At 35.8% G+C, this 16,157-nt stretch overlaps 1 protein-coding gene across 4 annotated transcripts in view; it reads right to left on the reverse strand.

Moving 5' to 3' along the window:
* The window catches only part of CACNA2D1 (calcium voltage-gated channel auxiliary subunit alpha2delta 1), a 363,361-nt gene that overhangs the window by 188,251 nt on the left and 158,953 nt on the right, over nt 1-16,157 (reverse strand). For all 4 annotated transcript variants that reach the window (XM_063155623.1, XM_063155622.1, XM_063155621.1 and 1 more), the window contains exon 4: nt 3,114-3,173. In XM_063155623.1, the coding sequence (XP_063011693.1) occupies nt 3,114-3,173 (60 nt within the window). The remainder of the gene's footprint in view (nt 1-3,113; nt 3,174-16,157) is intronic.

Here is a 16,157-nt window from a genome sequence, read left to right on the forward strand (position 1 = left end):
GTACATTTAGTAAATTAATTAGTCACTTCCAAAAGTATTTGTCTATTTAATTATCAGTGAAAAATACCCATATCCAAAATTATATTTTTTCTTGTCACTTAGTTAGAACTAATGGTAAATATGTAAGATGCATGCTCTTAACTCATCTTAGATTTCCAAAATATCTCTGGGAATAAATATGTTTTTTTCCTTGTAGTAGCTTATTTCAAAAGACCGTCTCTATGATGCTGAATTTTTATTATATGGTGACATTAATCTGAAAATGAAATTAATGCTTGCACGTTTCTTTTGCTGTGAACTGTGCCCAACCCACTCATATTTAGAGTAAGGCGTTAGAACAGGCACCCTGGTGTGTTTGACTGACAAATCCCTTGTAGCTCTGCGCAGGCCTTGGTCTCACAGTCAGCCTTCTCTGCCCTTTCTTTTTTGCATATGTTCCACTCGAGCCAGCCCATATACACTGCCCCAGGAGGAATGCTTGGGATATTTTCTCCTGAAAACTCCATAGGCGTTTATTCATCTGCAATCTGACTGTCAAGGACATTGCTGATCACAAGCTCATTAGAAGCAGAAATAGCTTGTCCCATGAGTTTCATTCTAGAGTGACTCATGTGAAATGCTGCTGCAAGGGCTTTCATCACCCAAACCCAAATCCTGGATGAGAAATGAACCTCACTCAGCATCATATAGACCATTCATAATGCTATCAGAAGAGCTTTAAGAACCTTTAACTGCAGAAAGTTGTACAGCCTATCTTCTATTTTCCATCAGAGCCATTAGGAGAATGATTCTTCCAGTGAAAATTAAGTTTATCATCAAGATCTGTGTGCAAACTAATTCAAGCAGGCATTTTCTAAAAAGTAGGCCAGAAGAGAAGAAAGATTACTTCTGGCAAAAACGGAACAAATTAAGTTATAAGAGGCTTAATACATTTATTTGAAATTTAATTGCATAACCTAATGTCAAGGTTATTATATGGTGCACACTGTTCTGATCCAAATTCAAAACAGTGAAGTACAATATCAGCTTGCAGTTACTTTATTATAAATCCAACTGCATTTTGTTTCAATGCTGACCATAGCCTTTCCCTGAACTACAACATCAATATAAAATCACATTTCCAAAATATTTTGAGATGTCTCCTTGGAAATGAACTCAGGTAAAACCTGAAGCCTCTTTTCTATGACTGACTTGTACTGTGAAAAAAAGGATACAAAGAAAAACAAAAGCTGAGGCGGTGTTGACATGATGCCACAATATAGCAGAGAAGCAAAATTATTAGAATGAGATCCTGACTGTATTCACACAGCTCTGCACTGAGTCCATCAAGCCTGCAGGTTTTGTTTTCCAGTCACGAGAGACACAGATCAGCAGAAAAGGTCGCTGCAGCACTCTTGTTCCAGCATCTCCATGGAATATGCATTGTGTGTTTTGCTGCGTGTTGGAGGCTGTGCCTGTGCAGAGAGCACAGCTAAAAACACCCAGGCTGTGTCCAGACTCTCTGCACTCCTCAAGTCAGTCACTCCTCTCTGAATTACATGGCCTGACCTCACCAGCTTTGTTGTCTGTTTTCAGATCTTCAAGTGCCTGAGTAACACTGGATCAGAGTGAACATTTCTGCTGGTTTTCACTGGGTTAGAACTAATTTTCTTCACAGTAGCTAGCATGGGCTATATTTTGGATTTGTTCTGAGAAAAGTGTTGATAATTCTGGTGTGTTTTTTCTAATTTATTTATTTTTATTGCTGAGGAGTGTTTTTGTGCAGCTGAGGCCTTTTCTGTTTTTCACAGTGCCCCACCAGTGAGGAGGCTGGGGGCGCACAGCTGTCCCCAGCTGACCCAGGGATATCCCATGCCATACAGCACCCTGCTCAGTGTATAACATGCAGGAAGGAGAAGGAAAGGGGTAGAATTTTGGAGGGATGGTGTTTGCCTTCACAAGTCACCATTAAGGGCAAAGCAGCCCCATTTTCCTGGGGATGGATGAACACCTTCCTGCCCATGGGAAGTGCTGAAGGAATTCCTCGTTTTGCTTTGCCACTCCATGCGACCTTTGCTTTAATTATGAAACTGTTTTTATATCAACCATGAATTTTCTCATTTTAACTCTTGCAATTGTCTCCCCTGTATCCTGACTGGGAGTGAGCAGGTGCCTGTGCAGTGCTTACTTGTCAGCTGGGGTAAAACCACAACAACATTCTTAGAAAACCACTGTGCATTTAACTGTGTGCTAAATGATTCTCATGGATGTGCAAACACAGTCCGGGTTTGCAGCAGCATCATGTAAAAGCACCATCTGCTTTTATTTCTGAAGGAACGTGGAATAAAGGCATAATAAATAATTTTGACACTTAGCCAGGAACTATAGCCTAAAATTAAGAGGCTTATAATCATGCAGCAAAATATTAATTTAGCCAAATTGGTAATGAAAACATCAAGGTTGTACATTTTAAAATCATGCCACTTATTTTTTCAGGAAAGCCTGAAATGATTAAAGAAGATAATTTAATGTTTGACCAGGTTGGGCCTCTTTCAGCAGTACTAGAATATAGAAAAAAGAGATGCAGTTATCAAAATATGGAAAGATATTCTATAGAAATGTCTATGACTCCCAAGTCATGCAGAAAACGAAATCCTTCTGTATTAAGCTTTTCTTGCTTGGGCTTTTCTTTTTTTTTTTTTTTTTTTTTTTTTGTTTGTTTGGTGTCTTTGGGGTTTTTTTCTCTTTACACAAGAAAAAGACAACTTGTAAAAATCTTTTCAATGATTCTGTTTCAGTTTTTGGAATAAGCACACTTTTAACTGATAGCAGCCATCACTCAAATGTCTTCTCTGTAATCATTCCCTGTCTGTCAAAGCAAACAGATGTCTTGTGTACAACTCAGAGCTACATCTCTGGTCTGTGAAGCTCCCTATGAGCTTCTGAAGGGAAAAGTTCATTTTATTCTCTAGGCACCCTGACTGAGACTCTGTTTACTGAATTAAATAACTGTCTCTTCATAGTCAATAACCCTTTCTGTAGTAGATACATAAACAACATATTTGTAAGATTACAGTTAACATTTCAAAGAGGAAAAATCCAAGAAGGTTAAAAGGAGAAAAACTGAAGCTTACCCCAAACTCATCCCTCCACTGATGTGATGCTTGGTACTTCTCTGCTTCTTTAGCAAGGCGCTGAAGAACAAAGAGAGAGAACATAAATTTTAGTCTTTACTGATTCTTTACACACACACAAAAAAAAATCTTTCTCTTTTACTTTTTTCCTATGCATATTTTCTCTCTAAAAATTTTATATCTATGCTTTTTTTCATTTGCTTGAAAATTATATGCATTTGAGTAAAGGTGAGCCATGTCATATAAAAATGCTATTTTCTGTATTATTTTATATTTAAGTACAGTAATGCATTAGAAAATTTAACCCTCACTCCAATATAATTTAAAAAGTTCTAGTTAAGTTCAAAATCCATCAACGTCCTGCTGAAAATACTCTCTCTTTACAGACACTATCTTGTCTTATGTGCATTAATTGAATCTACTATCTAATGACAAGTACATATTAAAATATTAAAACACCATGTTATGGACATTTATTCCTCTGTTATATCATTTAGCTTCAATTGTAGAAACTCCAGACAGCCCTGTGATGATTCGGGATACATAAAAAATCAGTAATTTGGGACTGGCTGGAGTCTGATCTCATGGATTGAATTAGCAGCTGGACAGTAACAAGCACGTTCCTAGAAGGAATTCACCCAATTTAATGCTTTGAATAAATCCAGTCTTTTCACTTAGCCCCACAGAAAGAAAAGCACTGGAATTTGCTCTTTCAAATCAATCTCTTGTACAGATACATCCATCAGATTGGATGATGTGTTCCTCCTCATAAGTCTGAATAAAACCTGTTTGGACACAATTCTTAGGACTTCACTACAATTTTGCAAGCAGAATTTGCCAAGGTAATGCATGTTGTCCAGCAAAGCTGCACACTGATCCCCCATCCCACAGGTGCACCCATCCCTAAAGCAAGCCAGCTCACCCTGAAGAAGCAGCCACCTGATGTGAATGCAGTTCATGTGGACTCAGCCATGTCCTAATTGGTGAGTGACTTACTTTTAGACATAAATTATTTTACAGACCAATAAAAATTTTAGCAACTGTTTTTAGGAGTCATGGTCCCTTTCTAGGAGACACAGCCTCACTATGTCCACCAGATAAGTAGGGATGAAAATGCTTACTGTGTAACAATAAATCTGATGACCCTTTTGTCCCTATAGGACATGAAAGAATACAAGCTCACACCGCTGTTCTCAAGGTGTAGAAAAAGGGAAGTTTATTTTCTGACTCCAACATTTATAGTTTTCTGAGAGTGACAGTGGATTGGAGGGTGACAGTGCCACCTCTCCAATGACACTGGACAAACCAACAGTCCATCAACTTTCTCCTCCTCCATAAAGGAACGCAAAACAATGAGTTATTTACAGAAAGGGTGTAAGAAAGTTCACTACAAGAATGTGAACATCAGAAGGCTTAGAAAATCTTAAAAAAACCAGGGTGACACCCTTTTAATGTTCAGACCAATCCTTACACAAGATGAACTGGTGTCTGAGTCACATTTTCAGTTGAGTCACCTTGTCAGTTCTTTCCAACAGCAAAAGGAATATGGCCAGAAATCCAGGAAAGCTGGAGTTCCAGACATGGATCTGTCAGAACCTCACCTCAGACCTTGCCATTGCCTGTGCTGCCTTATCCCCTGAGAGCAACCCTTCCTGCTCTAACAGCTACCAGGATGACTGGCACATTTCCAAAGTCAGAACTTAGGATCTTTTCCTTACTTTAAGGTTTGGAATAATTCTTTAAAACCAGAAAAAAAGTCAACTATGTCCTCTACTGCCACAAAATGTGTCCCCACTCAGTTGTTTTATTGTCAGTTCAAATGATCCCTATCTAACAGAAAGCTACCAGCATCTTACAGGCACTGCTCACTGGAGGTGCATCCACAGTAACCAAGTACCACATTAACCAAAGGAAAACTATGATATCATTTCTTACATTATATTGGAAAAAAACACAATCAAACTCTCTCTTGACTGCACTGGACAAACATCTACAGCATTTCACGTTTTGGTAATACACTAGAACAACTTTGTCCATCCAATTTATTCACTTTATCTAGCCCATTCTATATCTAAATTTGCATATCCTTTGATAAATTCAAGATGATTAAGTCACATTTCACCAGATTGTAGCAAAGCAAGATATAACACTTGCTACTTGTGTAAATAGCTGCAGTTAACACTGTCCTCAGATTTCCTTCACACTCTGCTCCATTGCCTTAAGGAACTCTGAGAACCACAAAAGACAGCAGAACCCAAATGCACAAAATGATAGATGGATTATGGAAAGAAATATACACTCATCATTAATACCACTAAGAATTTTCCATGGAAAGAACTGAGGACATGCTTGAAGTACCTCAGTTCAAATGGTAGATTTCTTAGCTAATCTGCACTATAAAGTGAAAATGCTTAAAGCAAATTAATAATAAAATAAAAAAAAGTTAGTTTGGGTTGCTTTCTTTTGTCTCAAATGAAGGGGAAAAAAGAATATCCCTCACAAAACTGTAATCTTATTCTCCTTTGGAATTTTGCAGTCAGGCTTTAGCTAGAACCCATCCTAAGCAACCTTCTAAAGTAACAGTACATGCAATAGCTACAATGCTTTATATCTTAAAATAGCCTCCAAAATGAGAGGCTGGCATTCAGGGCATGTGTACAGAGCTTTGTTAATGGTGATCAAGCTCATATGAAAGTGCAAGCAAACTGTTTAAGAAATAGTAATAACCAATGAGAAAACAGTTGTTTTTTGTCCCCTAGAACCCCAAACCTGATACCATAATGAAAGTACACATGACAACAAGACAGGACCATGCATACAGGTTCCAGCAACGGGTTGAGATACCTTTTTGATTTCTTCATCACTGCTTACCTAAAGAACCTTTTGCTCTACTGTCCAAAATCAGTATTTTTTTGTTGATGTTCCAGTTATTTGATCAATTAAAAAAAAAAAATTATCTGCAATATATCCAATTCTTTAGCTGGAATGTATATTTAGGATGTACCTCATATTACCCAGTGTCAACACTCCTTGGCCAAAAACAGCCAGGCAGTGAAGCAAACTCAAGTTACTTCTGCCTTTTACTGTGACACAAGGAGACTAATTTTTCATCTCAAAGAAATCATGAGATTTCTGCTTCCTTTTGAGGTATGCCAATGTCACGTCTGGCCTTCCCTGTGTTGATGGAGGAGTCTCTGGGGAATGCTGACAGAGAAGCTGCACAACAGCTGGCTGACACCTGGAGCTTCCCATTTTCCTCTCATTACAATGAGGGTTTAATAAGGCAACAGCTTCTTTAACACCATGACCCACTGCAGCTCCCTGCAGGTTTCTCCAGCAAATACTAAAATCCTGAGATATTAATTTTTATGTGTAAAAAAATAAGAAGAAATGGGCTTAAACAATATTCTTGTATATTAGTTTTTAATAATTTTTTCCTCCATGCTCTCTGTATTGCTTGCTGTATAGATGAAAGCTGAGAGATGTTTTCATGCCTTGAACAAACAGCATATTTTGGATACAGAGTAGGAAAAGCAGAAGAAAACTAAAAATGAAAAAAAGAAGCAAAACTAACATGTAACAGAAGTGTTCTGGCTTACTTCATGATATTTAAAGAACCGTACTTCGTGCAGTCTCCTGGAGAGCACAGATTTACTCTGAATTAGTAAATAAATTGAGGAACCACAACCAGGGAGAGAGGGCTGCAAAGGCTAACAGAATGCTGCAGCATTTATTCATGTCCTTTGGAGGATGCCTGACAGCTGTGTGATGGTGCTTTTTAAGTAAGGGATCAGAGGGGCTGCTGCCAGATTTAGCCAGTGTGATTGACACAGTAGATGATGTCAAATTTAAGGTGCTTGGAAACACTTTGATTAAACATGCAATTTGTTTACTAAATTTTCCTAGATTAAACAATTACTTCTACGTATTTTTTTTCATTACTTTTCAAATTTTTTTAAATTATTAATGATAACAAATTTCTCCCTTTTTTTTTTCCTTAGCAGGGTGCAGTGCTCATTATTTTCAGGAATTTCCAGAATACTTAGCTCATTAATAAAAAAAATTTAAAAAATATCCTTTATAAATCAGTCACTGCTCACAAATAAGTATTTTTAATCAAACTTTAAAAGGAGTCAAGAGGCACCTGCCACTAGATTTCCTTATATGTTTCAAAGAGAAAGGTTATCTTCAAAGGAAAACAGCTATTGAAAAGCTAGATAAGGTGCAAGTGTTAATTCACTCCACCAGCCTCTGAATCTTTCTTTATCTTTTAAAGGGATTATAAAAGATTATACACATACAAACATACACACAAATAATAGAAAAGGAAAACAACTAAAAGAGATCCAAAACCCAGCTGCTTGTCAATCTCAAAACCCTCTATTTCCGAAGGTCTTGTCCCCAGTTTCCAAGTTCACGTTACTATCTCTGAAAGGCAGCCTTTGATGCAGCACAGACAGCAAGAATCTTTATCTGATCTGTAAAGATCAACTCCCTAGCAGGCCTATTCATCTTCCAGCTTTCATTTTTCTTACATTTATGTCATATTTTTATCTCCTCCTTGCCAGCACAAGATTCTGTCAGCAAACGGCCCAATTAAATTTATATTCAGTACAATGAAATAATTTTCTTTTGTGCTTCCCATTCTCCTTTAATTGTTTTATTTGAAAATAATATTCAACCAGTTCCTGATATATTAAGCTATTATAAAATGTGTAATCTTGAGAGTTAATAGGTATCAGTAACCTCAAAAACTCTTTAAAACACAAAATCTAAGGGTTTTTTAGGTTACTTTAAGAAAATAAGTACCATGGAAAAACATGTCAATATCAAGTTTATAAAGAACAACATAGAGTACAGAATGACCTTTGAGTCCGGATTGTAGAATATTATGCAAATACTCAAACCTGTTCTTGGATGAAGGGCACAAAAGCCACAAGAACTATGTGTAAAAGTGGTGTAATACACAGTTTTCATATATGTGTCTGAAACACAAATATTTTTCTTCCATAGTTGATTATGAATTGGACATGAATTACAAGATGAAGAAGAGATTTTGTAAGACTCATGTATTGGTGTCTAAAGTGTCAATGCAAGACTGATACTGTTATTTCACTACAGGTTTAATACAGACTGACAAAGTCCAAAAGATTACATTCTCAGCTCAGTAAGCTGTTACATTCTATATTAAAACAAATTAGAACTATTTTCTTCTGGCTTGATTCTGTTTTCTTTAAATGCATAGCACATGTTACATTTTCACAGGAATTCTTGGTAATGAATTATCCAAATACCATGAGTTACCCTATTGAATAATTGTACCCAACTCTATAAAAAGACCACCCAGGTTATAACAGAGAGTTTGAGCTCAGCAAACAACTGTAAACTGGAAGGTCAGTAACCCAAAAGTGAGCATAGATGTACTAAAGATGGCAAGACCATAACCCTCACATAAACACGTCTGGATTTTTTTTCTTTTGTCTTATTTCCATACTTCCAGAGGGACACAGAAGGAGTTAATAGGGGCTTCTACCCTTTTACATGTCACTTATAAAGATATTTCCTGTATGATCTTTCTAACAAGTGGGCACTGATAATAGTTATCATGACAAAGGCTCTCTAGATTTGATGATGCTGAGGCATGTCAGTTTGGATAGGACAGTCCCAACCATAAAACAGTGTCTTAGATTGAACCAAAGACATGCTCAATTATGGTGATTTGAATTGTAACCATAAGTTTAAATGTTTCCTCTTTCAAGTAAATTCACTTGCTTTGAAAAATATTGTGATCACTAACACTGAAGCACAAAATTTCCCATGATAATTCATATTTCCCTATGTCAAATAAGGACTTTTTTCCCTAAGCTTTGCTGTATTCCATTATATAAAGGCCATAATCTTCAGCAGAAGGGTAACTAGAACTTTAAACATCTTCTTGAGAATATTTTTGTAATATAGTTACCAAATATAGTTTTTTGGGTTGTTTTTTCTTTGTGTGGTATTTTTGTTTGTTTGGATTTTTTTTGTTGTTTTTTTTTTTTTTTTTGTTTTTGATTTTTTGCTGATCTGCAGCTTGGTTACATTTGAGGTATTTACACTGCAAAGTCACAGCTTCTCTTTAGTCTGACATCTGCTGTGACACATGATGGTAATGTGAGCTGTGCTCTGTTAATGAGGATCTCTGAAGCATATAAGGTCAAAGAATTACTGTATTTATAAAAAGTCTCCTATATTCTATACAGAAAATGTATGTTGTATGCCTCAGCTGCTCTCTGGGAACATTTGAGTCATATCCATATGGAAAAAGGGTATACCAGGGGTCTGCTGACATTGTAATACTCACAAAAAGCAGTCTTCATACAAAATTACTGGCCTAAATGTCTATGTATTTTAAGACGATTGGGAATTAGCAAATTTTTTTGAAAAGCTAATGTTAAAGATAATGTTACAACTCTGGACAACTGTTCAAAGTAACAATTCAATCCTTGTCTTCTACTTTATAAACAATTAGCAGCAACCTAAAAGGCAACATTTATTTTTTTCTAATTCAGCTGTAGATTACAAAGCTCAACTTTAATTAAAAAGTAAGCAGAAAAGTATTTCCCACAGTTTGTCTGCTTTTCTAATGTATTTCAAGACATTTCTGCTTTATTCATATGAAAAATAATTCTATTTCAGACCTTCTTAGTCGGTTTTTTTAACAGGATGACCTTATATACAAAGAAAGGCTGTCATGATGGTTACAAAGTAACTTAATGGAAAAAAAAATAATCCCCTTCCATGTATTTAGAAGACAGAGCTTTAAAGGTTTTCAGTATTTGCTAATTGTTATAATGAAAATCATTATTTTTCATTCAAGACAAACTTTATTCCTCTTGTTTACTTAAATAAAAGAAGAAAAAAATAAGGCTAATTCTCTACATATAACTTTTACTCATGGTCTTGTTCCTAAGGAAATGAAGCCACTGGTCAAAATAAGATCAGAAATCAATGGGAAATAAAATCTGAACTAGAGTACTTGAGATTACCATATTGTAGGTAAAGTTAACACTTTCTGACATAACTAATCACATTTATTTCAACAGGAAAAACTGCAATTGGGATGCCCTAAATAAATGCATCCCACACGTGCTTTTGATGACTTAAGTGAAATGTGCAATCACCTGTCACTGACAAAAGTGTCATATAAGGAAAGTAAGAAAGGATAAAGCCCAAAGAATATTTGTCACAGTGACACTTCTCCATTACATAAAAGCAGCCCTTCTCAAAAGCATGAACTAGAAATAGGTCTTCACTTATATTTGTTCCTAGCAAATTGACAAAAAGAGAAGGAAAAAGTGGCATAGTGGCAGTACTTCAAGGCCTAAAAGAGAGCTGAAAGAGTCTTTCAAATATCATATATTAGGATTTTCAGTTAAGTTTTCGGAAGAATCTCAAATCCTTCAGAAGTAGCCAAATGTACAGATATTGTCACTTTTTGTTTCCGTACTGAAAACAAATCACAGAAGAGCTGGAGCTATATACACTACTGAAAGTCATCTCTGGAGAAAAAATAACAGATAGATAGATAGATAGATAGATAGATAGATAGATAGATAGATAGATAGATAGATAGATAGATCTTAATTAGGCTAAACCCCATTTATTTAAACTTCTGGAAAAGTGGTTTAGCTTGATACACACTTAGGTGAGTGCGCAGCCTGCAGAAGTTGCAGGGGATGATGTCAAGTACCAGTTTGTAGCTGTGTGAAAACTCACTGGTGTCACCTCAACTTTGTATGTAATGTCCATAATCCTTACTAGAACTAGCAAGACCATTGGTACATGCTGAAAAGAAAGCTTACATGAGCAGTCAAAGGGAAAAATGAACCACAGGTCCCAAGGCACTGCTGGAGGAGTATCTGAGTCCCAGAGAACAAATCAAATACAGGCACAATGAAGAATGTAGGGAGCATAAAATTGTCTTCTCTAACTGATGCACTGAGTCCTGCCCATGAGGCATGAAATATTATTTGTGTGAAATACCTGACACACTTAATATGATGCAGTAGGGGTGTACAAATTTATTATATTCAACTATTATTAAGCAGCAAAAAGGAGAGTAGCAGATTCACATCAGAAGGTAGAGAAGCAGAATTTCCACATTTACAGGGAGAGGGAAAGAGGAAGGAAGTTCAGTTTCCAAGCCAGAGTATATTTCTAGGATGTGTGCAATCAGGAGATTTGAGAAGCTGGGAAATGTTATGACAGCTTGATACTGCCAGAAATGTTTCAGTAGACAAGGGAGCACGATAGAGACAACTGTAGATAAAGGCATGAAGAAAAACTATTAGAAGAGTAAGATAGTCTGTCAAATGCATCTTGACATCTAGCAGTGAAATTTCACTAGAGTGGTGTATAAAAATAGCAGAAGACCACTTCTCTTAAGACATCATTCATCCTTCTCATTTGCAGAGGCCTAAACCCCTTAGAGATTATTACATTTTCACTCTAATAATTCATATGGCTTAAATGTAAGGCACATTAGTGTTATATTTTTAAACAGGCTCAAAGTGAAGGACACACACTGAAACCATTAGACTGAAATGCCAACTGCTCCAACAAATCTCAAATTGCATAACACCACCAGCTCCGGCTCACTGCCTGCCTTGGGAAACTCTTTTACACAGCTGAGCTAGTAACTTCACAGGCATGATTAGAAAATGACATGGATATTGAGTAGACATGACTTGTTTGCCTGTTTTTTTTTCACAAACTTCCTATCAGCTCAAGGAGAAATCATAACTATACAAATGTGGGGTTTTTTAAATATCAAAATTAACTCATTAAAAAAAAAGTGTTCTAAAACATAATAAGGGTAATTCTCCTCTGACTTAAAAAAAAATTAACTTGACGCAGTTCAGATTGCTTTACAACTCCTTTAATACCTCCTCAGTAGTTATGCACTTAATCGTAAAGGAAAATTAAATTTTAAAAAAGGCACAAAATATAACCTATCAATTTATACATGTTGGCAAATTCACTGAAATCTGACCAATATCCAAATAGAAACAGACATAACTGAAATATGTACATACAACTCCCTTGTTATAAAGGGAAAAGAAGAACAAAAACCAGACAAATCAATTAAATATATCCTTGAAAAGTACAAGGAAAAGAAAACATTGATACAGACTGGCATCACTTATGCAAGAAAAACACCAAAGTCATTTACCTTTAATTCAATAGGGGATGCAAAAGCAGTTGCACTTTCTCTCATCATATAATCAAACAGAACAACAAATTTCACAGAATGCTAAAGCTTTATGTGAATTTAGTAACAATGTATCAAATAATATCATTTTACTGTCAATGGAACTCAATAACAATATTAAATATATACTGATTATTCAAAACACTGGAGTATTTTTGTTTAAAATGATAGCTTCTGCTAAAATTAGAAAAGTAGAGTACAGCTAGGTAGGAAACAATATAGAGAAGTGTAGTGAGTTCTAGATTTAGTCACACTTTCTGTGCTACAAAAGATGTTTAGATGTAATGCTGTTGTAATCCCAAAAGAGGATCATAAAGCTGGAGATTTAAAATCTCTGCTGAACTGATAAGCAAATATCTCTTTTGGCCATGTCACCAAAATTAAGCTCTCAGAGTTTGATGGGTATTTATAGAAAGAAGAGAAAAATCCAGAATTTCCAGAAATAACAGGAGTGAACAGAGCTCATTTATCATTTATTCCTCTGCAGAACATGACAGAAATGTTTTATTTCATTAAGACACATTTATAACCTACACTATAATGATAAATTCCCAAGTAGTTAATGATTTATAATAAAATCAAGGCAGCAAAGAAATCTGCAGCAGCATTTCCAGAAATGGGCCTATGAACAACACAACTGTATTAATAATTAAATGTAGAGCATGAATAGTGGAACCAATTTGTGAATTTTAGACAAAAATCAGCATGTTCACCTCAGCACTCCAATGTAGAAAACAGAATAACGAATTTGACTTTTAGCAAGTCTGTTCCTGTTCAAAAATGAATCCACTTTTTAAATACATATCTATCTATCTATCTATCTATCTATCTATCTATCTATCTGCTTAAAACTACAGCTGAATACCAAATGTAGCTTTAACAAGGGAAGATAGTGTCTCAACAGCTTTGCATGTCAGGGACAAAAAAAAATATAGAGCAGGTGGTGGGCTATAGCTGCTGAATAATCAACTTGATCTTATCAGCAGTCAGGGGGTGAGAGCCAAGGAAATGTGTTACTGTTGGCAACAGCAGAAACAAAGGATACATTAATACTGCATGCTTTTTTTCAGGCAACATTTCCCTCATGGAAGTAATTCTAGTCAAAAAGAAATAGAAAGAGTTTAATTGTGAGTCCTGGAGAAAACTGAGTACAAGGGGAAGGAAACGACCTTCCCTCTGCAGAGTGTAAGAGTGATTTTTATTTTCCCAGAGATCCTGTGCTGGCAATGCTGGGAACACAGCCCTGGTTGTGCCTGGCCTTGAGCTGGGGTAACAGGACACCCAAAGCCTCTGCATTTCCCTCTTATCACGTGGGGTGTAATAGCATGCTGCTTCTAAACTTTCCCAAATATGTTTTAAAAGGAGTGTTGCACTCCCAACATTCTCTCTCTACTGGACAGGCTCAAGCTTTAATGTTCAAGTGTAGATACATCAAGTTTTATAAAAGCAATTAAGGTTCTTTGCTGCTTAAACTTTTTCTATAAAGGACTAAATGGGATTTACTTGTTCTTATACACCATTCTTCCAAAGTGTAATGTAAAAACACCTAAAATTAAAGTAGACAAAAATGTAAGGTGAGAATGCTGAAAATGGTTTATTTTACATTCCCATGCATTGTGTTGGTCCTGATTTCTCTTCAGCATCTTTTGTCATGCACATGTCACATACTGGACAATTTATGACCTCTTTGTTGCAGGCAGAACAGTCTCTTTCAGAGAATTCTTGTGATTATGCAGAAAATACAACCTATTTAAGGCATACCATTAACCATTAATCATATTTCTGCATTTTAAGACTTTAAAAATGGAATTATATGGGAAAAAATACTATTTTTCATTGTAAAACCTCCAGCTGTAAAACTAATGCATATTGTCAGAAGTATTTAATAACTTCTCCCATCCATTATGAAGTAAATATTGCTAATTATACTTAACACATAAGGGAAAGTAAAGCAGAAGGGTGACATAACCAAAAAGCACGACCAAAGTCACACAAAACATTAGTGTTAGGTGCTTAGTAACACCACAGTCCATCAGATTTATCCTCTGGGTGAATCCACTGTATTTTCCTTTCAGTTATTTTCCTCCTTTTTCTATGATTATGTACATGACCTATAGCTATGCTTAAGACATGTATTTCACTGGTTGTCTTGATGAGTAATATACAGATCTGAATTGACATTCTAACAGTAATTCTCTTCCATTTTTTACAAAACAAACAAGCAAACAAACAAACAATTAAGATTGTTTTTAGTATTTCTCTCACAGGTGACACATTTGATAACTACTACAAGAGGTTTGTGTTTGTGTATGATGACTCCCACCAAAAGGTGTTTAATTAGGATGTCTCACACTTTTCTCTGTATGAAAATCTTATTTCCACCTTCTAGCTCAAATAACACAAACAAGAAGCATTATCCCATCTCAAAATTAAGTATCTTCCTCATGCCACTTTCACATCTGCTGTTATTTTATTTTTCAGTCTTTTCTATAGAGGTAATATACTGAACCATGCCAACACACTTAGCCCCCTGCAAAAAGTGTGTTTTCTTTTATTCTGATTACAGCTACTCACTGAAAATCATCATCAGAATCAAACTGTGAATGCCAGAAAGAAATAAGAAGCAGCTAACCCAAAAGATAAAGTGAACACACATCAGGAACGTCACAGGAAAAATAAAGCAAAACGTAGCAGTACTTTCCTGGACTGGATGTTTGATGCACCTAACTCAGGATGATGCAGCTGACTGCACCTGATCTGAGTTGCACTTAAAAACTCTGCCCAAGAAGGATTTCTTCCACATTTGTGTTAAACTGGCACATTAGATAGCAGAGATGATTTTCAGAAATCAGTCTGAATCTTAAATTAGGACACCTGATCTGATCCTTAAGGGACTGGCAGACTGCTAAAGGTTTAGAGTGTTTTAAACACTGCAGGATGCTCTTGTAGGATTTCATGGAATTTCTTTCAATATATTCTCAGGGAATATAGCAAAACAGACAAGTTCTATAAGTGGAAAGGCTGATTGTTCTGGGCACTTCTCTGTCATATTAAACATTAGGATTTGAAAAATCAGATACTTTGCGCCCTCATTTAGGCAGCACTGAAATGCTGAATCTCCACTATCTGAGCTGAAAAGTGACTCAATGCCCAGGAAAAAAAAGGATCTTGCACTTTTATATGAAAACAACTATAGATTCCAATATATCTTTCAAATCTATAGATTTTGATGGGTTACTATACTGCATTAGTAAAGACTGAAAATGCAGCTTCACATTCCATCAGACAATGACTTTGACTCACTATTGATCAGTATGGCAAATAAATGACAGTAAAACACATTCACTTGCATATACAACAAAGTCTCAAGCATATAAACCCTGAATTTAAAGCCTTATTAAATTAAATTACGTCTAAATTCAACCATACAGTGAACTCTTCACTGTATCCTGTGCTCAGGTGGTTTTAGCAAAGTTGAACAAAGGGTGTAAGGAATTAAATAAAGGATTACAGGGCAGAAACTGGGAGACCCAGGTGAGAAGTGGCAACATGAATTCCTTCCACCATACTGCCCCATGATAATCTCACTACTTAGAGCTCTGGTTTACAAAACCAAACATCTGGACACTACTTGTCAGTTGTGTTAGATTAAAAAGAAGATGAAGAAAAAGGAAAATCAACTTTATTTAGTGAATTACAACTGCAAACTGTATTTTCAAGATTTTTGTGTTTCTATCATTAGTCACTTCCAAGTAATACCTTTAGCAACACATTTCTCCAAAACGTAGATC

Source organism: Melospiza melodia, chromosome 4, assembly GCF_035770615.1.
Source record: "Melospiza melodia melodia isolate bMelMel2 chromosome 4, bMelMel2.pri, whole genome shotgun sequence".
Taxonomy (NCBI): domain Eukaryota; kingdom Metazoa; phylum Chordata; class Aves; order Passeriformes; family Passerellidae; genus Melospiza; species Melospiza melodia.